Source organism: Saitoella complicata (genome assembly GCF_001661265.1).
Source record: "Saitoella complicata NRRL Y-17804 unplaced genomic scaffold SAICOscaffold_13, whole genome shotgun sequence".
NCBI classification, from domain to species: Eukaryota; Fungi; Ascomycota; class Saitoellomycetes; order Saitoellales; family Saitoellaceae; genus Saitoella; species Saitoella complicata.
In genome coordinates, this window is record NW_017567004.1 from 1 (window position 1) to 21,471 (window position 21,471).

Genomic DNA, 21,471 nt, shown 5'->3' on the forward strand with positions numbered 1-21,471 from the left:
CCTAACCCTAACCCTAACCCTAACCCTAACCCTAACCCTAACCCTAACCCTAACCCTAACCCTAACCCTAACCCTAACCCTAACCCTAACCCTAACCCTAACCCTAACCCTAACCCTAACCCTAACCCTACAGCGCTTAGGGGGGGCCAACGCCTATCGCTGTCGCATTCCTTTCCTCTTCACTCCCTTACTGCAATGCTCTTCTCACATGTATAATGGGCAGCGGTTATGGGCCGCTAGACCCGTCCTCATCATCACCAATGTCCTTTTTGATCCTTGTGGCGGTCATTGAAGCTCACACTGCGCTTTCATCATGCCTCGATGTATACATGGCACTTGCTGCAAAGGCAAAGCTTATGACCTTAGATGATGACGAATAAGAACTCAACGCAAGCATCTTCCTTGATCACAATTCACATTCATTGTACGGCTTTGGCGGTTGACCATGACCAACCCAGAGTATACTGAGTGCACCGAGTCGACATGCACGACATCCTGTTTCTTTGTTCGTATCCGCTATTGACCCGGGTAAATCCAGCTCACCTTAAACAGGAGGAGTCTTCTTCCCCGCAGGCTGTGAGTTGTGACATGAGCATCTCTTCATGTTTCTTGGCATGAATAGAGAACGCAGTCCAGTCAATCATGTAGTACTCAGTAGTTACCGTGGTGTTATCGGTCCAGATAGTTTTGGACTGCGGGTCGGATATCTTATACTTGTCGTCATCGCACTTCAACCGCCCGCTGATCAGATTTTAAAAGACGGGGATCATGTACTAACATTTGTCATGGAAAATTGGCTGTTGTCATTGGTCAAGTGGATTGCTGTTCCCCCAGTTGACTTGAACCAAATGACTCATCACTCAACCAGTTGTCTCAACTTCATTCCGGGTGTTCATGGTTGCGTGGCCGTTATCACTTGGAAGCGGCCTATGAACTTGACTTTTCGTCTTGGCATTTGAGTCTTGCCTTGCCGTTTTGACTTTCCTTGACGTTGTTCTAAGTCAACTCAAGTCAACCACTTAAAACCGTTGCATCCAGTTCACCTCCGGTCTTTACATTCGATTGCCGTTTTCACTTTTACTGACCTTGTTCTCAGTCAAGTCCGGTCAACTGTGTAGGAGCGACCCGTGAACTTGGCCTTCTGTTTTGACACTGGACTACTCACCGTTTTCACATCTCCTAACGTTGTTCTAGGTTAAGTCAGGTCAACTATTTTGGGGCAGCCCATGAAGTTCACGTCCGGTTTACGCACATGACTTGCCGTTGTCAAAGCATGTCACCTTGACTGAGACCGGTGACCGAACGCGGCCGTCGTTTTTCTCAGTTGACCTTGTCACCCTGACTGACTAAACTGGACCGTCGGCTTCGATTAGATATGTACTAAGCATTTTCCTACTGCGAAGAGAAATTACGTTTTTTTCGAGCTAGTGCCTGAAACTAACATATCGCCCTTGACGCCACAATTTTTCCGAACAGAATGATGTGTTTGACAACTATACAACGTACCATGTAAGAATCTGGCATTCAAGCGTCAATATCTTCGCTCACAATGGAGCTAATACCTTAAAGTCTTGCTGGGCCTACCCTTTTTGGGTTCTCAAGGTCCAGTTCGATTTTCGTCGATTTCCGTCACCCTACTTTTTTGCTGGTGATACCATGGTACCTCTTGATACCATGGCCCCTTCCCAGACCCGGCGATCCCTACCGCTTATGGTCTAGTCTTGCCCAAAACAGAGGTATTATGCCATAATACCTCCATGTACTAGTAATAGGTTTTATGCCATAAACCCTCCATGTACTAGTAACAGGATCCGAAACTCGAAGTACTTCTTCGGTTCATGACAACCCTCACCACAGTGCAAACAACTCCAACCATCATGAACACGAAGATGTGCAATGACATCAACTGGCTGCTCTTCACCATGAGGATGCTGCACCTCATCCAACGACTTGATATCCCATTCTGCAAAACGGTCAAACGGTCTTGAATGTTCTTGAGGGCAGCACCCTTCAAGTCATGTGGAGCGGGGCCAAAATGATTTGTTATTGAATTCTTGTTGTTGTAGCTAACGCCAGACTGACAACGTTCACAGATAACAACTCCCAAATCCTGTTCAAAATACAAGGGCTCCATTTGGTACGACGACGGCAGAGGCAGAGATGTAGAAGTACGACACGCCAAGGGTCAGAACTACGATAGGCCAAGGGACAGGACGACGATAGGCCAAGGAGCGGGGCAACCAGAGAGTACGACGACGAAGGAGTGCGACGATGAGAGTAGAATGACGAGGGTACGGCCCGACGATGGCTTCCGCATCAATTGACGAATTGTCTTTCCTACTTTCTTCGTCAAGCACGCACATCACGGGATTTATTCCACTTGGCAGACTTCTTAGGGCAGTTATTCGGTGAATGTATCTCTTTCATCATATCAAATAGAAACAATGTTTGCCCATTTTATCGGCACCAGTCTCGACGTCACCCGCAATCTGCATGCGCGGCGCCCCCCCGGCACGTTCGGCGTAACAACTTTGCCAGAGACCGCCGTTATTCCTGCCTCTACCTCCCAAACGCTCCTCAAAGCCGAAGGCGAAACACACCACCGTTGGCCATGACGTCCAGCCTCGACGAGCTCCCCGTCCACCTCATCTTCCTCATCCACGGGTTATGGGGTAACTCCTCCCACATGTCCTACCTCGACTCCCGCCTCCTCGCCCTCAACGACACCGTCTCACTCGACCACCGAATCCAAACCCATATCTGCCGAGAAAACGAAGGAAACAGGACATATGACGGGATCGACGTATGCGGCGATCGCGTCGCGGAGGAAATCCGTCAAGTCCTGTCCGAAACGCAAAAGGCGGCAAGAGTTGCGAGGATGAGCGTAGTCGGATACTCACTCGGCGGACTCATCGCTCGCTACGCACTCGGCACCCTCGAACGCGAACACTTCTGGTCAACCTCTGGACAAAACGTCGCACCAGTCAACTTCACAACCTTCGCCACCCCCCACCTCGGCGTCCGCACCCCAAGCCCGTCCCTCCTCTCCTCCCTCTACAACTCCCTCGGATCGCGCCTCGTTTCCATGTCCGGCGCACAACTATTCTTAGCGGACGATTACCACGGTGATGGGAGGTGCTTACTCGAAGTCATGTCCGATCCGGGTCGAGAGTGGGTCGCTGCGTTACGGAGGTTTAGGCGGAGAGACGTGTTTGCGAATATCGTCAATGACCGCACGGTACCATACTACACCGCCTCCATCACAGACGTGCAACCCGAAACTCCGCAACTGCACCCTGGTCCCGTCATCTTCGTCAATGACGTCAATGACACCAACCCTTCAAACCACACCTCCGAACCCCCCGAGGAATCCTGGAACGAAACCATCAAAGAAAAATCCATGCTCCTCCTTTTCTACTCCCTCTTCCCCCTCTGGATCCTCGCGTTCCTCGGGCACAGCGTATGGCAATCTCATCACTCCTCCCGTCGGATCCGTGAGTACCGGCGGGGACGTCCACTCGTACAGCGCGTGAAGGATGAGGTTCGGGATGAGGCGGATTCGTTGTTGGGCGTGAAATATGCGATTGAGGATGATGGTGGGGGGAGTGGGTTGACGAGTGATGCAGCGTCATGTATCTCCTCCTCACCATCCCCATCCCCCCCCCCAGTCGCCATTGACGCCGAAGACACCATCGCGAACACACACCCCAACCTCCCAACCGGTACAAACCTAAATCTCCACCCAGCCCAACGCTCAATCCTCCAAAACCTAAACACCCTCCCCTGGGAAAAAATCGCCGTACACGTCCAGTTATCGAGACACTCGCATGCGGCGATTATATACCGGCATCAAGGGAGGAGGCGGCTGCGGGAGGGGAAGAAGGTTGTTGATTGGTGGTTGAGGGGTGTGGGTACCGATGGCGAGGATGGGGAAGTGGGAGGAGGTGGGTTTAAGATCTGATATACGATGACACGCGTTAAGCTTTTACGGAGGTGGACGGTGCTTAGAGAAAGGGCCATTGCCACATACATACTACCTGCTATCGCTATCGAAATATCATAATCCATAACATCCTTCGGTGACGACGTTACCCCACCCCACCCCCCGCGCTGCATCGCCGTACTGAACGCGCTCACCCGACCACCCCGCACCTGACCCGCACCGACCGGACCGGGCGGACCAGACTGCTATTAAAGGCCTTCACCACCACCGGCTTCACTCGCACAGGTAACATCTTCCAAGTGATCTCACAACGGGAATTGGAAAGTTGACAATGCTCCGCTCGATCAGATCCACATCTGCTCGTCCCATCATCAGATCCGCCACTACCACCACCGCCCTCCGCCGTTCCATCGCACGCGTCTCCCTTTCCACTCCCCACACCACCACCATCGCCCATCGTACCTTCATGACCACCTCGGTCCAACTCTCCGCCGCCGGCCACGGCGGCGAACTCAACGTCCGTCCCCCTCCCGACACAGTGTTGACCTCCATCGCAGCCTACACCCACAACCCCAAATTCGACAACCCAGACCTCGCGTACGATACCGCACACTACTGCCTCCTCGACACTCTCGGCTGCGCATTCGAAGCCCTCAAACACGACGGCTGTACACGTCTTCTCGGGCCAGTGGTTCCCGGTACATCTGTACCCAACGGTGCCCGCGTCCCGGGTACGAATTATGAGTTGGATCCCATCCGCGCCGCGTGGAATTTCGGTTGTTTGTTGCGTTGGCTCGATTTCAATGATTGTTGGCTCGCTGCAGAGTGGGGTCATCCGTCTGATAATTTGGGCGGTATCCTCATGGTCGCAGACTGGATCTCCCGCACCAACAAAGCGGAGGGGAAGGAGGCGTTGAAGGTTAAGGATGTGCTTACGGCGATGATTCAAGCCCACGAAATCCAAGGTTGCATGGCTCTCGAGAACTCCTTCAACGAGGTTGGATTGGATCACGTCGTACTCGTTAAGCTCGCGTCCGCGGCTGTTGTTTCCCGACTCCTCGGACTCACGGAAGCCCAAACGGCTGATGTCGTATCCCAAGTTTTCGTCGACGGACAATCCCTCCGCACGTACCGCCACGCACCAAACACCGGCCCCCGTAAATCCTGGGCAGCAGGCGACGCGACAGCCCGCGCAGTCGAACTCGCACTCCTCGTCAAGAAGGGCGAGATCGGGTACCCCTCCGTCCTCACCGCCCCCAAATGGGGATTCTACGATAATTTGTGGAGGAAGGGCGAAAAGCACCATGGCGGTCAACGCGAATTCGCTTTCCAGAGAGAGTTTGGGTCGTACGTCATGGAAAACGTCCTCTTCAAAATCTCCTTCCCCGCCGAATTCCACGCCCAAACGGCCGCTGAAGCCTCCATGACCCTCCATGCCCTCTTCCAACGCGAAGGCCTAAAGGTCGAGGATATCGAAGAAATCAGCGTGCGGACTCAGGAGGCCGCTGTCCGAATCATCGACAAACAGGGACCGTTGCACAACTATGCCGACCGGGACCATTGTATCCAGTACATGATCGCGGCACCCCTCCTCACGGGTGAGTTGACGGCTGAATCGTACACGGACGCCGTAGCCTCCGACCCCCGCCTCGATGAACTCCGCGCCAAGATCCATTGTGTGAAAGATGATGCGTTCACAGCCGACTACCACGACCCATCCAAGCGCTCCATCGGGAACGCGCTCACTGTCCGCATGAAAGATGGTCGCGTGTTGGATGAGGTTTGTGTTGAGTATCCCGTCGGCCACAGGCGCCGTAGGGAAGAGGGCATCCCGTTGTTGATGGCGAAGTGGAAGAGGCATTTGGGTGTCCTCAAGGAGAAGGGAGGGTTGGAGGGGAAGAGTGTCGAGAGTGTTTATGAGAAGGTTAAGGATAGGAAGGCGGTGGAGAATATGGATGTTGATGAGTTTGTTGAGTTGTTTGTTACTGCGTAAGGAGATGGGGAGAGAGCAGTGTATGATATACGTGTGATTTTGTGGTTGGTTGGGGGAAAATGTGTAGTTCTGGCATGCATGTATAGATAAGAGAAAGCTTCTTGCTGAACGTACTTGAGCCTATGGTGAACCTGTGAAGGTTCCAGACCTCCTGAGATAGAAAGGCCTGAAACAATCTCGGGCGGTATACTCATGATATCGGGCATCTTGTTCTAGTTGGTCCTATCTTGACAAGTCGACGCAAAACCGTACGGTGGTGAAGATGCCACATGCACTCACAGTACGGGTTCGCTCCGGGCCCTTTCTTTTGAAAGGACGGCAGATCCGAGGTTCTGAGCCGCATGCTTGCTCTCGGTACCGAGTATGATCCTGGCTTATGCGCTTCTGAAGTCGATTGGGAAGCAACGCTGCACAAAGGCATACCTGGTATTTTATACACACTACCATAGCCATTTTCATATCTTACACACCGGGCATGACAACCCTCCATCCAATACTATATACCACAGCCTCAAAATCGATCTCATCCCCCTCCCCCTTCCTCTTCTTTCCCTTCGTCTCCTTCACATCCTTCCCATTCCCATCCTTCTCCCCTCCCAAAACGGCATCCTCCCACGCGCTAAGTCAGGCCTGCCCAGCTCCAGCTCCAGCACCCTTAACCCCTTCCTCCAACACCCTCAAACTAACACTCTTCGGCCTCTCAATCGGCAACCCCAACCCCCGACTCCAAACCCCTTGACTCAAACACCCAAGCGCCCTCGAAACCCCAAAAACGACGGTATACATCGGCGCCTCCTCCAACCCGAAATGCTGCATACACGCTCCGGACTGGGAATCCACATTGGGAAACGGGTTGGCTGTTTTGCCGTGTTTCTGGAGCACGGGGGTCGCGATTGCTTGGAGGCGCTGCACGAGACGGAAGAGAGGGTCGGAGGAGAGGGTAGGGGAGGATGAACCGAATTTTGCGAGGGCGGTGAAGCGGGGGTCGGTTTTGCGGAGGACGCCGTGGCCGTAGCCTGGGATGACGCGGCCACTGTTCAACACGTCCCATAAATACCCCTCGATGTCTGTATCGGAGGCATCGGCGCCGAGGGCGTCGTGCATCGTCTTCACGAAGGTCAAGACCTCCTGTGCCGCAAGCCCGTGCAACGGCCCCGCAAGTCCATTGAGGGCAGCAGAATAGGAAAGGAAGGGATCCGCCAACGCAGACCCAACCAGATGCGAGGTATGCGCCGACACGTTCCCACCCTCATGATCCCCATGCAACGCCAAATACAACCTCAAACAATCCGCCCACCCCTTCCTTTCCTCACCCCCACTCAACGCCAACGCGAGCGGCTGCGTCCAATCCCCTCCCTCCTGCGCGAGTTCCGCACACTTCCTCGCGCCGAGTCCCTTTCCGTAGGCGTTCTTATACACACCCGCCGCGATCGCGGGAAGTTTGGCGAGGAGGGTGATGGAGTCTTCGTACGCATACTTCCACAACTCCTTTTTGTTCACGCCTTTCTCGTAGGCTTGCGCGAATTTGGAGTCGTGATTGAGAGAGGCGACGGCGATGGATAACTGCGTCATCGGATGCAACGAGCTCGGTAATCCACCCTCGAGGAGTTTGAGCGTGTATTCCGGCAACGCAGCTTGCGCCGCAAGGTCCTTCGCTAACCCCTCGACTTGTTCCGTCGTCGGGATCTCCCCCGTCATGATCAACCATAACATCGCCTCGGGTAACATCACACCCTCACTCCCATCCACATTCCTCGCCTTCGGTAATTTCTCCGCGCATTCTTCCAGATTCAATCCATGGAATCTAATCCCCTCGTTCGCGTCCAACTCTGATCCTTCCCAGAGCATCGCCTTCATACCCCTCATACCACCAACAACCTGTGCAATTGTCGTGGTTTGGACGGGGTGGGATCCATACTCTTTCTTCAAGGTCTGTAACCTCGCGGCTTTTTGGGGGATCAACTCTTCGAGTCGAGCACGGAGCGCCTGGGATGAATGGCGGACCTGGTGTCCAACGGCCGCGGCGGCGCGAAGGTTGATATAGCGAATCGAAGTGCGTAATGTCGACATTTTGTAGAAGCGTAAGAGAGATCAGATACGTGTGATCAGCTGTCCACCGTCAGACGGGTAATCGATGTCTTATACTACCTAGCCCTCGGAGGTGTGATTGACAGGACCTCTCCACCTCTCCCTAGACGGCAATTCATTTGCGGTACTCCGGTCGCGGGTACAGAGATCCATCTCGTGACTTGCACTCGGGCCGAGACGAGGTCAAGCGGTGCGGATTGTGCGGGGAGGGGAGACGAGGAGGAGGAGGAGGAGGGAGGGCCGATGGGGGGGGGCTCGAGTGCGGGGCAACCGCGCATCAGTGAGCGGCGGGGAATTGATACCGGGAGGTAGGCGCGCTCACATGAGAAAAGCCGGGAGAACGGACGAAGTAGGCGATGGATCGTTGGTCGTTATTGTCTTTTACGATGACGGTCTACAGATGAGAGGAAACGATTACAGTACAGGATTGTGCTTGTCCTTGTGTGACTGATTGCGGCTCATAAGCTTGATGAAGATTATTTCCAATATGATATGTAATTAAGTTCACGTAACAGTAACCCAAGAATCACGAAACCAAACGCATAACGAAGCTCTACCTATACCCTTGATATTCCCCACGCTCCTCAACTCATGCTACACCGTCCACTCTAGATACCAGCCGGCGCACCACTGATCTGCCTGATAACCTTCCTCGCCCCCTCACCAGTAACCTTCACAACACCCTCCGCCTCAAGCGTCCTCATCAACTCCCCAAACTCCCCAGCATCAACATGCGCAGAACTCTGCTCCCCCAACTTCTTCAACACCTCAGAATACCTCGCCGCCTGCCCCGCCCCAGTCATATCCTTCACGATGTTCAACACCTCATTCTTCATATCTCCCCTCGCACGACGATTCGCCGCGGACTGACCCGTCGTGATGAGATCCATATCGATACGACCCGTGATGGGATCCGTAGCATAATCCTTGATCGCAGAACGAATGAGACGATTCGCCTCGCGTACGTCGTCCTCCGTGACCTCATGCGCCAACCTCATCTTCGCATGCGCCTCCGAAAGACGAATCATACTCTCCAACTGACGCGTCGTAGCCGTGATCCTCCTCTCCGCAGCTCTGACATCCTCGCCCAACTTTCTCAACTCGACATACGCCTTGACCAATTCATGTCCAGCCGCCTCGGAGATGACAGGTTGTACGTTTTCCCTGGCGTAAGAGATGTATGAGGCTAACTTGTCAACCGACAAGATATCCCCAACCGCCGCATTCTCCGGACGATCCTCGAGATACATCGACACCAAATGCCTCGCCAACCTCCGATCCGCCGCCTCGTCAATCTTATCCAACACCAAATACACCAAATCGAACCTCGACAACAAAGTCGGCGGTAAATCAATATTCGCCGGAACCGGCAAATCAGGGTTATACTTCGACCCAATCGGGTTCGCAGAAGCCAAGATACTCGTCCTCGCATTCAAGGTGGTAATAATACCAGCCTTCGCAATCGAGACTGTCTGCTGCTCCATAACTTCATGCAACACACTCCTCGTCGAATCACTCATCTTGTCAAACTCATCAATACAACAAACACCACCATCCGACAACACAAGCGCACCCGACTCCAACACCAATTGCTTCGTATCCTGATCCCTCGTGACATACGCCGTCAAACCAACCGCACTGGATCCCTTACCAGAGGTATAAACACCCCTCGGCGCAATCTTGTGCACATACTGCAGGATCTGGGATTTCGAAGTCGACGGATCACCACACAACAAAACGTTGATATCACCCCGATACCTCGGTCCACCACCCTTCGTGAACGTCTTATTCGTCCCCCCAAACAACTGCAACAAAATCCCCTTCTTCACATCCTCCATCTCATAAATACTCGGCGCCAAACTCCTCGCCAGGACGTCATAGACATCCTCTCTCCGGGAGATCGACTCAATCTCCGCAACCTCCTCCTCACTCAACTTCCGGGTCTCTTGCAACGACGCACTCGTCTCAATAGCCAATTCCTGGTCAAGCGTCGTAACGTCCGCGCCCAAGCGCCTCTTGTCGATTTTCTGGACATGCACGACATCCAAATACGTCTTGAACAAACTCTTGATCGTGCGTTGACGCGGGTTGATCCGCACGGGCACACTCCTAAAGATACCCGTAATCTGTACCCGATCACCAGCCCTACAAAAGTCCACGAGTTCATCGTAGACACAGAGGGAGACGGCATGAGGCGTCTGGCCGGCCGGCACCGCATCCGGTGTCTCCTGGAGCTTGATGACCTGCTTATCCGCAAACTCCGACCGATTATGCACGATCTGCATCGAATTCGTCGTCATGCACTGTTCACGGGGACACCTCGTCGGCTCCGCGATTCGTCCACGGTCAATCTCGACAGTCACCGCATGCTGGCAAACCGCACACCTGAAGAACGCTCTCTTCATATCCGGAATAACGGGCGTGGCACGGATGACCAATCCCTTAATCGTCACAAGACGATCGATATCCGCGGGGTTCAGGTCTCGCATATTATGCGTCTCATCGAACCCAAACGGACGAACCATATACGGCGTCGCCTCAACCTCATCAAGCACCGCCTCCCCGACACCATCACCCTGCAAAATATCAATCATGGCATCCTTAATCGCACCATCAATAATCGGGATCATCTCAGCCGGATACATCTGCAACTGATGATACGCCTTCTTCGTCGGGGGATACGCCCTCAAATTCCCGACATCGAGATTGAGGACATTAATCCCCAACGCACGCATCTGCCTCAACATCTCGACATAGACCTTATCTTCGCCCTCACCGGGATTGACGAGGACTTTGTCTGCGACGAGACGGTATTTGGGTTGGTAGTTTTTGAGGAAGTTCTTGACTGCGTCTGAGGCGTCTTGGATGTTGACGTTTGTACCCCAGATGACGCGGTGTGGGCCAGAGTCGGCATCGGAGGTCGGCGCACCCTGAGAGAGAATGGCGGATTGGCGGGAGGGAGTCTGGACGTCCATGAGACGACGACGCATCGGCGTCGAGTCCAAGCCTGAGGAATGGATATCACCACGCCTAGCAGCACGCGGCGTCGCAGCAGATGATCTGTATCACACACAATTAGTCAATCATCCTCACCACCTCACAAAATCATAGATCGCATACCTAATATCATCCCGAATCGTCTCAGCCGTAGACCTCAACCCCCCACTCCCCAACCCCGAACTCATCACTCCCCCCCTCCTCAACCCCCCACCCGCCGCACTCCTCGGCGGACTCGAACTCTCATACCTCAACGGACTCGAGACTTCCATTCGTCTCAACCCATTGACGGCGGAAGCACGAGGCGTCGCACTTCCATCACGGAGAGCCGCTGCGCCTTTGGGGGAGGAGGAAGCGATCGAGGAGGGGTAGAAGAGGGGAGCGCCGTCAGCGGCGGTGGGGGTTGCGTCGCGGTCGGTACGTTGGCGGGTTGGTGAGGATGGAGCTGATGAAGGCATCCTTGTAATTGTAGGGAAGGGTATATGGGATCGAGGGAGGTGTAGAGGTTCTCTTTCCGTGTTTACGACCGGCGCGGTAGCGCGTCTGCCTCGATTAAGCAGGTTAATTGAATTCACCGAAGATGGAGGAAATATACACAAGTGGTTTGCTGAATAACCTTGATCAAATTTATAGAAAGATATCCTCGGTTTGCGAGGCCGACAACAAACCCCGGACGTGCGGACGTCGGCTCCATCGGCGCTCGACTGCGGGGGAGGAGGCCTGCGGGGATCACGAGATATGAACGGCTCGCCTCCTCGACCTCTCGAGAGAATGACTGACTCGACAAGTCCTTACGCGATCACCATCAACGCTCGGTGATCCTCACGATGCTCCGCCGACCTTTGAGTCGCGTACTCGCCAGCAGCCGTCCTACCACCGCTGTCAGGATGTCCTCCTCCTCCACGCCCCCCTCATTCGTCCCCAAACCCCTCGAGGCAGGCCAAGACCCCCCATCCTACATCTCCTCCGCGACAAAAGACTTGACCTCCTTCTTCACCTCCCCCCGCTTCGAGCGTCTCCAACGCCCATACTCCCCCCTCTCCGTCCTCTCAGCCCGTGGTTCAGTCCCGCAGACAGTAGCGCACACAACCCACTCCGCAACCCTCCTCTGGGAAATCCTCAACCGCAACTTCGCCGCCGGAAAAGCGACACTAACAATGGGCGCCATCGACCCCGTCCAACAATCCCAGATGATCCGCGAAGGGCTTGAAGTCGTTTATGTCAGTGGTTGGGCGACGTCGAGTACCTTCGTCAGGGACGGAGCGGAGGTTGGTCCAGATTTGGGGGATTATCCGTATACGAGTGTTCCAGCCCAAGTGGAACGCATGCGAAAAGCCCAAGCCGTCCAGGATCGGAGGGAGTGGGACGAAGTCATCGCCGCGCACGAAGAAGGCAAAGTAAAGAACGATTTCAAATCTTACATCCGTCCTATCATTGCAGACGGAGATCACGGACACGGAGGATTAGGAAGCGTGATGAAGTTGACGAAATTATTCGCCGAAGCGGGTGCCTCTGCAGTTCATTTCGAGGATCAGCTACACGGTGGTAAGAAATGCGGGCATCAAGCCGGGAAAGTACTCGTTGCTACCTCGACACATATCTCGCGTCTCATCGCTGCACGATTCCAATGGGACGTGATGTCCTGTCCCGCGATCCTCATCGCGCGTACGGATTCTGAGAGCGCTAAACTCATTGATTCCGACGTCGACCCAGCGGACCATGAGTTCATTCTCGGTGTGGTACCCCCCACGAACGATCCCGAGTTCCGACCTCTCGCTGAGACCCTCCTCAGCGCCGAACGCTCAGGTGCCTCCGGAGCCCAAATCGATAAGTTGGAGCGTGAATGGACGGAGAAATTTCCCCTCCTTACCCTCGACCGCGCCATCGCCGATGCGCTCACCGCGGCAGGATGGTCCGCGGAGAAGATCGAGCGTGAGTATACGGCCAAGACGCGGGATATGTCAAACCCCTCCAAACACTTGTACGCAACCCAGACCTTGGGCATCGACGTCAAGTGGGACTCCCTCGCCCCACGTACCCGCGAAGGATACTTCCACTTCCAGGGTGGATTATCCGCAGCCATCAAACGCGCCAACGCATTCGCAAAATACGCCGATCTCCTCTGGGTCGAGACAAAAACGCCCGACGTCCAAGTTGCTCGGCAAATTTCCACGGGCGTCCGTGGTCCCAATGGCGAGAAAAAGATGATGGTCTATAACCTCTCCCCCTCCTTCGACTGGACAAAACACGGCTTCACAACCGAATCCCTCAAATCCTTCACGACTGAACTCGGTCAATTGGGGTTCGTTCTCCAGCTCATCTCGCTCGCGGGTCTTCATCTCTCCGCCGCTTCGTCTTGCGAATTCGTCCGCTCGTATCTCACGTCGGGGATGGAAGCCTATGTTCGCCTAGTCCAGAAAAAGGAGAAAGAGTTGGGGACGGATGTGTTGACGCATCAGAGGTGGAGTGGGGCGAGGGTTGTGGATCGTGTGTTGGGTGCTGTTGCGAGTGGGAATAGTGGGGTTAGTGCGATGGGGGAGGGGAGTACTGAGGCGAGTTTTCATGAGAAGTAGCTATAGTTTTTGATTGGAGAGGGAATGGGTGTGTAGGCATAGCTATGCGGGAATTTGTATCAATTGCGTTCATCATCGCACATTCGCACGATCCTGTTTCGTGGTAGAAAGATTCGTATGTAACAACGTAATTTATGGCAGCATGCTTCTACTGCTACAAGACCATCTTTTGCCCATGTATGTCTTACGTGTTTCCGGTATACCATGCTTGAAAATACCTAACAACTACACAAAGACTGCGTGGGCTAGTGGTTTCGACCTCCGTGACTGTGGTACGCCTCAAATGGGTATCATCCAGTCAAATCCGCGGTACTAACCCTGGTCGCGCAACGTATCTATTCCCTTTTGGACGCCGGGTACGGTCCGTGGCCGAGTTGTTCAGGTCCTTGGTCGTGGCAGATGTCGATGTCGAGGGTGGGCATGTGATATCGGTCCCGGACGACCGGATCCGAGGAGTCCAGAGTACTCGAATCCTCAAAGAGGAGGAATGGTCTTGGTAAAGTTTCTTTGTACAGTTCCTTCGTCCTGGTTCTCTCTCGATCGCGCGGTGCAGCTCTTGCAGCATTCATTCCCGACGTCATGAGCGACGACGTTCAACGCTGCCCCACCAACAACCCCGCTCGATCATTCAGCTATATATCAATCACGTCAAGAAGACCCATATAAGCCTGCCAATTCATTCAGCTGTATATCAATCGAATTATCCAGCAGATCGATCAATCCGGACCACCGCGAATCCACAGCAGCGACGATGAAGTCTTTCCTTTACTCCCGTGCGCCGTCGCCGACGAGAGAGCATGCCAAGACCTCGAAGAAGGGAAACAAGCGTGATACATTCTACGTAACAGGAGGTATGCCAACCCTCTCTCCTCTTCATTCCCATCGTCCCATTTAACTAACAGGACCTCCAATCCACGCAGGTGTTTACGACTCCCTCTCCGACCCCCCCCTCCCCGACCTGCCGAAAATCCACGCCGTAATGATAAAATATCACATCACATTCACACCGTCAAAACCCCTTCCCGCACAATCCCTCACCGCGAAATTTCTCGGCATGAAGGAGATCAGCGTAGACTACGCACAAGGCGACAACATGGGCCAAATGGATCGGAGGAGCGCACAGGAAGTCGTATTGGGGATGGAGTGGAATTTGTGGGGAAAGGGGCCAGATGGCGGGTGGGTCGGTGACGATGAGGTGTTGAAGGAGGGGAAAGAGTATACGTTTGACATTGTTGCGAAGTTACCGGAGAAGACGCCGAGAAGGTACGTCAACAACCGCCATGCACTGACATTTGAGGTCGAGGCTGACGTGATGATAGTATCTCAACTCACTCCGGCTCGATATCCTACTCCCTCAAAGTCTCCATGAAACCCCACTTCATCCCGTCCCTCAATCTTCCCGTCCTCAACCCATTCTCTCTCAACCCACTCTCACCCCGCCAGGGCTTCACCTTCAACTCGCGCGAAACGATTGACATGATCGGTGCGGATCATGAGTTGGGGAAGGGCGAGAGAGTGCATGTCGAGTTCCCGGATCAGTGCTACAAGGGCCCCGGATGCGAATTCCCGTTAAGTGTGACAGTTGGTGGGGGAAAGGTACACGATATCGAAAAGGTATTCATCCATCAACTCTTGTTTCTCGTATTTGCACAGAAATGCTGATCAGGTGGATACAGGTGGAAGCCCGAATCATGCAAACCGTCCAATGGAATTACCAAGGAAAACCCTTCACCCAAGACATCTACCCAGTGACCCCCTTCACCTCCGCCCACCTCAGCACATCCTCCCCCTCCCCCTCTCCGCGTCCCTCAATCTCCCACCCCCCCTCCACGCACTCCGCCTCCCACGCCTCCGGCACCGCAACCCCGACCCAACCACACGCAACACTCTCCATCCCACTCCCGGACAGCATCCACGGCGCCTACACCGGCCCGCACCACTCGGTGAAGCATCAATTGATGTTGGTGTTCCATCGGAAGGGATGGTTGAGGAAGAGGGTTGAGTGGTATAAGGACGTTGAGATTTTTCATCGGGATGTTGGGGAGGAGTTTGAGGGGGTACCTGGGGTTATTGAGGAGCCGGTGGGCATGGATGTGGATAGGTTGAAGAGGGAGTTGGAGAGGGTCAAGATGAAGGGGAGACGGTGAGGTGTGGAAGTCAGTAAGCAGGGGATTTGGTGAACGTGGAATTCTTTGGTGAGGATATGATTGCGGTGATTCAGGATATCGGTAATGTCCCATCGTTAAGGGAATATACTCAAACCTTCTCTCCTCCAATTTCATCCCATCCGCAATATCTAGAGAACAGAACTCAACACCATCGGCCCCTCAACCTCCTTCCTCTTCTCCGCTCCCAGCGCCTTCTCAACGATCGTCAATGCAAACAACAACGCTGTTCCTGGTCCCCGACTCGACACCAAGTTACCATCCACGACGATACGGTCTTCTTTGTACTCGTAATCTGACGTCAACTCGTCTTTGACGCTGGGGTGGGATGTGAGGGATTTGGAGTAATGAAGACCAGCTGCTTTGATTGCTGTTGATGCTGTAGAAAGGCGCCAATGTCAGCTTAGAAAGGGTCAAATGAGTACCTATCGAGACAAACCTGCGCAAATCGTACCAACAATCTTTCCTTCTTTCCCGTAGAACGCACGCAGAATCTCCTTCACCTTCTCCGATCCGCAAAATGTCTTCGCACCGGGGGCTCCACCCGGCAATACCAAGATATCATACTCTTCCGCCAACGCATCCACAGGCGGTAACTCCTGAACGGTTGTATCAGGTACGATCTTGACGCCCCGAGACGCGACGGCCCAATGCTCGGTCAATTCGACACCGGCGCTGACGGCTTGGATGCCGGCGCGGACGAAGACGTCGTAGGGGGTTACGAACTCGATTTCTTCTGAGCCGTTGGCGATGAGGAGAAGTGCTTTCGTCATTTGTAGTGTGATGCTGGATCAATTGATTGGGGGTTGGATCAGTGATGTACAGGATTTGGGAGGTTCGCAGGGTTGCAGTGGGGTGCATGACGTATTTTCTCTACAGATTTGTGGGGACATGAGGGAGGAGGTAGGCGAGTGTCAATAGTCCAATGTTTCATAGTCTTCCTCCTAGTTTACGGTAGACAACGACAACCAGCAGTACGGTCCAGCCGTACGCATGCCGGAAGAACCGTCTTTCCCTCAATTCCTTCGCCTCAGTGATCATACAGGATTCCGTCCACATATCTCACAAACGCCATGATCCTTGTCTCAAGGCAACCCTTTCCCACTCCTCGTCGCCTCCGCAACCTGACTCGTCCCCGGCCGGTCCTCCGCATACCTCTCATACGAGTCGAGATACAGCTCGTCCCCGCTAACCGTAGCCATAACTGCCTCATTCCTCTCCATCGCCTCAATCCATTTCTTGTACCTCTCAGAATCTGGGCCATCGTATTGACGATATGGCTTCAACACCCTCGGAATGCGCAAGATCCAGGGTGCGGCCATGACGTCTACCCACCCAAGCTCCTTTCCCGCAAAAAAGGGACCTTGAGGGTGGGCGTTATCCACGAGTTTGCGGACGGCATCATCAAAGTCTTTCTTTGCGGCGTTGGATTTCTCAGTTTCGTGCATCTGGGTTTGCAGAAAGCGGTAGAATGAAGGGACGAGGTGCCGGTTGACATGATCCGCCCACAACCGGTTCTCGGCTCTCTTCTTCGCGTCAGTCCCCAACAACCTCTTCTCTGGGTACGCATCCTCCAGGTACTCCATCAACACGGTACTCTCGTACGAACCCCAGTCTCCATCGCGGAGCGCCGGCACCAAACCCCGAGGATTGATGTCCGTCAACGCCTTCGGCTTCTTGTACGGATCGATCTCAAGGTATTGATACTGAAGCCCATTATGCTCAAGTGCGATCCAAACGCGTTGAACGAAGGGGCAGAAACAGGAGCCGTACAGCTGGAGGGGGCTCTCCTTGCCGTGAGATTCGGCTGTTGCGAGGGCGTTACCCGTAGCTTTCGTGTGGTACGTCTTCTGGATCTTCTCGGTCTTACTGGAGGTAGGCATAGTTGGTGTTTGGTGATGCTGGAATGGTAGCAAAAGTTGCGAATAGGGTCGGAGGATCGCGGTACCTATAGCTATACGGGATAGCAAAAGGCTTTCGTTGGCTTGGTGTCTCGTAATGGTAATTGATCTGGTGATATTTCGGATAGACAGCATCCGTCGCTTTCAAAGTTCAGAGGATCAAACCAAGGCAACTGCCGTCCAGCACGCGTGGTCTCGAGTCGGTGGTGCGGTCGGGCCGTCCGGGGGAGCTGCGCAGCCTGACGTCAAGAGGAGCGGATATGGCAACCATATGGAATGGCTGATCAGTAGAACTAAACAGTTGATAAGACTATCTGAAGTAAAACTAAAGCAATTGCGGAGGTAGCAGCACAATCGGACCCGCCCGTTTCTCCGCAATCGCAGCCCAAAAAGACGTCTTTCCCACACCATAGACATAAAAGTACTCATACATAATCACCCACCTACTTTCTACACACACTTCCAGAAGCTCAATTAACGAGCTTCCAAGCTAAGCAGCAGGGTCACTGACGTCAGGAACCCCCTCGTCATCACCCAACGCCTCATACGGGTTCCCCTCCGTCCTCAAACTAGGATTTCCTTCGATAGTTCTGTCGCGCATGAGTCCAATGTAAGCCAATGCCTGTCTGACCAGGAGGTGCGTGTTGAAAGAATTTTAGGGGTGGGGAAAGGGGTGGGTCTCCCTCTCGGCTCGGGTGCGAAATCGTACGCGTGGTGGTAGATGGTCGGGGATCATGGTGTTGGGGTGGATGGGTGTGCGAGCTTGGGGGTGCGAAACCAGAGAAGGTATGGTACTCGGGATCTGACGAACGGCGTGTATACCCGAACCCCAACTGCGTCTGCATCTGCATCTGCGATTGTGGATCCGGTGGCCATGGATTCGCACCCGGTATCGTTGACGTCGTCCATGAGAGAGACCCACCCCCGGCGCCGGTGCCAGAGGAAACCCCACCGCTCCCAAACTCGAAATCATCATCTAAAGCAAGGGGATCGACGTACCCTTCACCTGAGCCGCCGCCAATTACTCCAGTCATGTCAGACTCGGATTGCTGAGCGCCCGTGGGAATCTCCGTCGCCTTTTTGGCGAATTTGTCAGTAGCGAGCCTAGTGATCAGGGTTAGTTTTCTGAAGAAAGGAGGAAGGAGAGGACTAACTGGGCGGGATCGAAGAGGGTGCCCTCGTTGGAGTGTTCGAACTTGTTGGGATCTGTGAGGATGAGATCGAGGTGTGAGTATGTGACTAGGACAAAGAAGGACAGGAAACGGACCGGTAGACATGATTTCGATTGCTTATCCTTCGCTTGCCGATAGACTATTAAAGTGGTACCGTAGCTTACGCTTGAGGAGGTGAGTGTGGGTGAAGTATTGAGCTTTATGTTCTCGTGAATATTACTGGTGATTCAATCGACACGTAATCTGCGCTGTTTGGTGAATCATGCTCGTGACGTTATTGACAGGGGCGTCAGATGCCATTGCATCACGGACCGACGTTTGCAAAAAGCTTAAAGCGTTCAACAGTGGAGGACAGCCAGTGCTTGCTTCAATTGCAGTCGCCATTACGGCAGCTTCGCCTGAAGACCTTGCTCACTTGGTATGATTTGCCTCCGCGTAGAGCGACTTGACGCGTGGGAACTTTTTGGATGTGAGCCGGCGAAGCCTGTGTGACCAAGACGTATACCTGGTCTGGGGAATGAGGAGGATACGATGCAAGCTTTGCTCAAGGTAATTACTTGTACCCGCAGGGCCAAAAACGGTTGCTTCTATGCGTGGGAATTCGGAGAAATCCATTAGAAAAATACTTCAATCTTTTTTCTTTGTTCGTTCATCACCACCACATGGTCAGTAACCACCAAACACAGGATCCCCCGTCCTATGACCCGGCCCGCATCCGATCGATCGCACGACATGAAAAAATTAGCAAAAAGTTGAAAAGAGAAGAGCAGAGAACCCATGAGAACCCCCAGTAACCCAGAAACACGAAAAAGACACACAAAGCAAGCAAAACCACGAATCAAGCAACAAGTAAACCAATCCATCACATCCTCCATTACCCCTCCTCAAACTCTCGGAGAAGAAGCCGCACCCTTCTCCTTCTTGGATCCTCCAAGACCCATATGCATCCAAGGCCATCCCAACGCACTCCTCATCCACCCCTTCTTCTTCTTACTCTTCTCATCCACGATGCCCAAGCCGTTATTGTCCTTAACCTTCACTTTCTCCCCCGCCGTAAAACTCTGACTCCGAGCCAACGGTCTAGAACCAGCATTCTCCTCATCACTGACAACAACAGGCGACGCCGGTTCCTCCTCTGTCAAAACACCAAGGCCCATCATCAACCCAAGACCAGCAGCAGACCCGAAAGGCGTATGCCCCGTCGTCGACGTCGTCGTCCCCTCATCCTCCTCCGCAACAACCGACATCTTCCTCTTTTGTCCCCGTCCAGCGCTAGCGCTAGCATTCCCTGCAGCCGACAACAACGGCGCAGACTCACTCCGCTTATGACCCCTCCGGAACGAGTTGGAGTTCGAGTTCGAGTTGTCACCATACGGAATAGAAGGAGGAGGCGCAGGCGCGTCAAGATGTCCCAGCGCAGCATCCAAATCGATGGAGAAATTCGTTGGGGGGACGATGGATAACGTCGGCGGTGGAACAGGGGAGTTGGAACCCCTAACCAACGACCTCGCCGCCTCCGCATTTGAATAAAACCCTCCCTCAACCTGGTTCTGAACAACGGGCTGAGCTGAAGCCCGGACTTCAGGCAAAGGCGACACGCTCCTCCTCGAAGCCCCCGACGACCGTCTCCTCAACAACAACAACGACGTAATCGACCTCCTCTTCTTATGCTTCGATCCCTCTCCATTCACCGACGTAGAAGAAGAAGAAGTAAACGAGGACAGTGAGGCAGAGCTAGCCAATGAACGGAGAAGCGCCATACTATCCCTCTTTTTATGACCCTTCTTCCCCTTACCGTCCGCCGTAGAAGCAGCGATGGGAGGGACAATGACGGTAGCGGGAGTAGGTGTGTTGACAGGCATCGGCAAACTCGGAAACCCAAATGGCTTAACCAAATCCATGTTCTCCAATCCATCATCACTATCCTCCATAACGCCCTCCTCATACTGATCAGCATGGTACTGATAATCAATATCGATTTCCATGGAGTCGTCGCCGTTATCGATGAGGCGACGAGGGATAATGGCGACTTCCTCGCAAAAGCTCACGCGTCTCCCAACCTTCTTACCCTCGGCAGACGCGGTGGTGGTAGCGGTAGTGAGCGAGGGCGAGGTGCCCGGACGCGAATGATACGCCTCCTCATCATCACGCAAAGACTCCGTGCTCGCCGTATGCGACGAACTCAACGCCGGACTCGCCAACGGTGGGAACGAAGGAACAGTCGTAGCAGAAGCAGGAGCAGGAGCAACGGTAGGAAGTGGAATCCCAGCCCGTGCCCAATCCGAAGAGATAGCGTGACTCCTTCTATGCTTATGTCCCCTAAACCCCTTCCCACTACCACCCTCCGGCCCAGAAGAAGCAGACGCGGGACGAAGTGTATCGAGTGACGCCCTACCAGTCGCCCTCGTAGGCGACGCCGGCATCGTCAACGGCATAGCGAGTGGCAAAGCAGTCGTGTTGTTGTTGTCAGGCGACTTTGGTGACGCGGGAAAGGTGAAGGTTAGCGAGATACCATGCGCGTGCGTTTGAGTGTGTGCGTGAGGGTTGGGATGGGAGAGTGTGCGGGCATGAGTCGGTGTTGAAGGCATTCCCTTTTGTCAGAAAGTAGTATGTGTATGCGTGGTGGAATAGAGTGTGGG

General features: G+C 53.9%; 9 protein-coding genes across 9 annotated transcripts; 4 read left to right on the forward strand and 5 right to left on the reverse strand.

Moving 5' to 3' along the window:
* Positions 1–2,546: 2,546 nt before the first annotated feature.
* SAICODRAFT_30482 (DUF676-domain-containing protein) lies at positions 2,547–4,042 on the forward strand. The gene has a single exon (XM_019167688.1). It carries the CDS (start codon positions 2,612–2,614, stop codon positions 3,959–3,961), a length of 1,350 nt encoding a protein of 449 aa, XP_019023738.1. The 5' UTR covers positions 2,547–2,611; the 3' UTR covers positions 3,962–4,042.
* A 67-nt stretch (positions 4,043–4,109) lies between these two features.
* On the forward strand, positions 4,110–6,047 carry SAICODRAFT_124614 (2-methylcitrate dehydratase). Its single transcript, XM_019165385.1, has 2 exons — positions 4,110–4,228; positions 4,292–6,047. Exon 2 carries the CDS (start codon positions 4,410–4,412, stop codon positions 5,934–5,936), a length of 1,527 nt encoding a protein of 508 aa, XP_019023739.1. The 5' UTR covers positions 4,110–4,228; positions 4,292–4,409; the 3' UTR covers positions 5,937–6,047.
* A 386-nt stretch (positions 6,048–6,433) lies between these two features.
* SAICODRAFT_30485 (citrate synthase-like protein) lies at positions 6,434–7,642 on the reverse strand. The gene has a single exon (XM_019167689.1). The coding sequence runs from the start codon at positions 7,632–7,634 to the stop codon at positions 6,561–6,563; it is 1,074 nt and encodes a 357-aa protein (XP_019023740.1). The 5' UTR covers positions 7,635–7,642; the 3' UTR covers positions 6,434–6,560.
* Positions 7,643–8,586: 944 nt separating this feature from the next.
* On the reverse strand, positions 8,587–11,579 carry SAICODRAFT_71474 (DNA replication licensing factor mcm4). Its single transcript, XM_019170685.1, has 2 exons — positions 11,145–11,579; positions 8,587–11,084 (listed from the first exon to the last, which is right to left on the reverse strand). Exons 1-2 carry the CDS (start codon positions 11,477–11,479, stop codon positions 8,633–8,635), a joined length of 2,787 nt encoding a protein of 928 aa, XP_019023741.1. The 5' UTR covers positions 11,480–11,579; the 3' UTR covers positions 8,587–8,632.
* A 329-nt stretch (positions 11,580–11,908) lies between these two features.
* SAICODRAFT_57576 (isocitrate lyase) lies at positions 11,909–13,594 on the forward strand (the record flags this gene model as incomplete). The annotated part of the gene is made up of 1 exon (XM_019169548.1): positions 11,909–13,594. The coding sequence occupies one exon, from the start codon at positions 11,909–11,911 to the stop codon at positions 13,592–13,594; it is 1,686 nt and encodes a 561-aa protein (XP_019023742.1).
* Positions 13,595–13,970: 376 nt separating this feature from the next.
* On the forward strand, positions 13,971–15,963 carry SAICODRAFT_124619 (uncharacterized protein). Its single transcript, XM_019165386.1, has 4 exons — positions 13,971–14,445; positions 14,497–14,857; positions 14,914–15,208; positions 15,271–15,963. Exons 1-4 carry the CDS (start codon positions 14,346–14,348, stop codon positions 15,739–15,741), a joined length of 1,227 nt encoding a protein of 408 aa, XP_019023743.1. The 5' UTR covers positions 13,971–14,345; the 3' UTR covers positions 15,742–15,963.
* On the reverse strand, positions 15,891–16,532 carry SAICODRAFT_7674 (DJ-1 protein; the record flags this gene model as incomplete). The annotated part of the gene is made up of 2 exons (XM_019171036.1): positions 15,891–16,138; positions 16,199–16,532. 2 exons carry the CDS (start codon positions 16,530–16,532, stop codon positions 15,891–15,893), a joined length of 582 nt encoding a protein of 193 aa, XP_019023744.1.
* A 312-nt stretch (positions 16,533–16,844) lies between these two features.
* SAICODRAFT_7675 (glutathione S-transferase) lies at positions 16,845–17,642 on the reverse strand (the record flags this gene model as incomplete). Its single annotated transcript, XM_019171037.1, has 1 exon — positions 16,845–17,642. One exon carries the CDS (start codon positions 17,640–17,642, stop codon positions 16,845–16,847), a length of 798 nt encoding a protein of 265 aa, XP_019023745.1.
* A 2,074-nt stretch (positions 17,643–19,716) lies between these two features.
* On the reverse strand, positions 19,717–21,420 carry SAICODRAFT_25582 (uncharacterized protein; the record flags this gene model as incomplete). The annotated part of the gene is made up of 1 exon (XM_019166870.1): positions 19,717–21,420. One exon carries the CDS (start codon positions 21,418–21,420, stop codon positions 19,717–19,719), a length of 1,704 nt encoding a protein of 567 aa, XP_019023746.1.
* Between the last annotated feature and the right edge of the window lie 51 nt (positions 21,421–21,471).

Excerpts from the sequence above, each read along its gene's own strand:
- SAICODRAFT_30482 (XM_019167688.1), top strand. The coding sequence starts at position 2,612 with ATGACGTCCAGCCTCGACGAGCTCCCCGTCCACCTCATCTTCCTCATC.
- SAICODRAFT_71474 (XM_019170685.1), bottom strand. The coding sequence starts at position 11,479 with ATGCCTTCATCAGCTCCATCCTCACCAACCCGCCAACGTACCGACCGC. Across the intron at positions 11,085-11,144 it reads ACGATTCGGGATGATATTAG|ATCATCTGCTGCGACGCCGC; the intron begins GTATGCGATCTA and ends TGTGTGATACAG.
- SAICODRAFT_124619 (XM_019165386.1), top strand. The coding sequence starts at position 14,346 with ATGAAGTCTTTCCTTTACTCCCGTGCGCCGTCGCCGACGAGAGAGCAT. Across the intron at positions 14,446-14,496 it reads TACATTCTACGTAACAGGAG|GACCTCCAATCCACGCAGGT; the intron begins GTATGCCAACCC and ends TTTAACTAACAG. Across the intron at positions 14,858-14,913 it reads CCGGAGAAGACGCCGAGAAG|TATCTCAACTCACTCCGGCT; the intron begins GTACGTCAACAA and ends ACGTGATGATAG.
- SAICODRAFT_30485 (XM_019167689.1), bottom strand. The coding sequence starts at position 7,634 with ATGACGGGGGAGATCCCGACGACGGAACAAGTCGAGGGGTTAGCGAAG.
- SAICODRAFT_124614 (XM_019165385.1), top strand. The coding sequence starts at position 4,410 with ATGACCACCTCGGTCCAACTCTCCGCCGCCGGCCACGGCGGCGAACTC.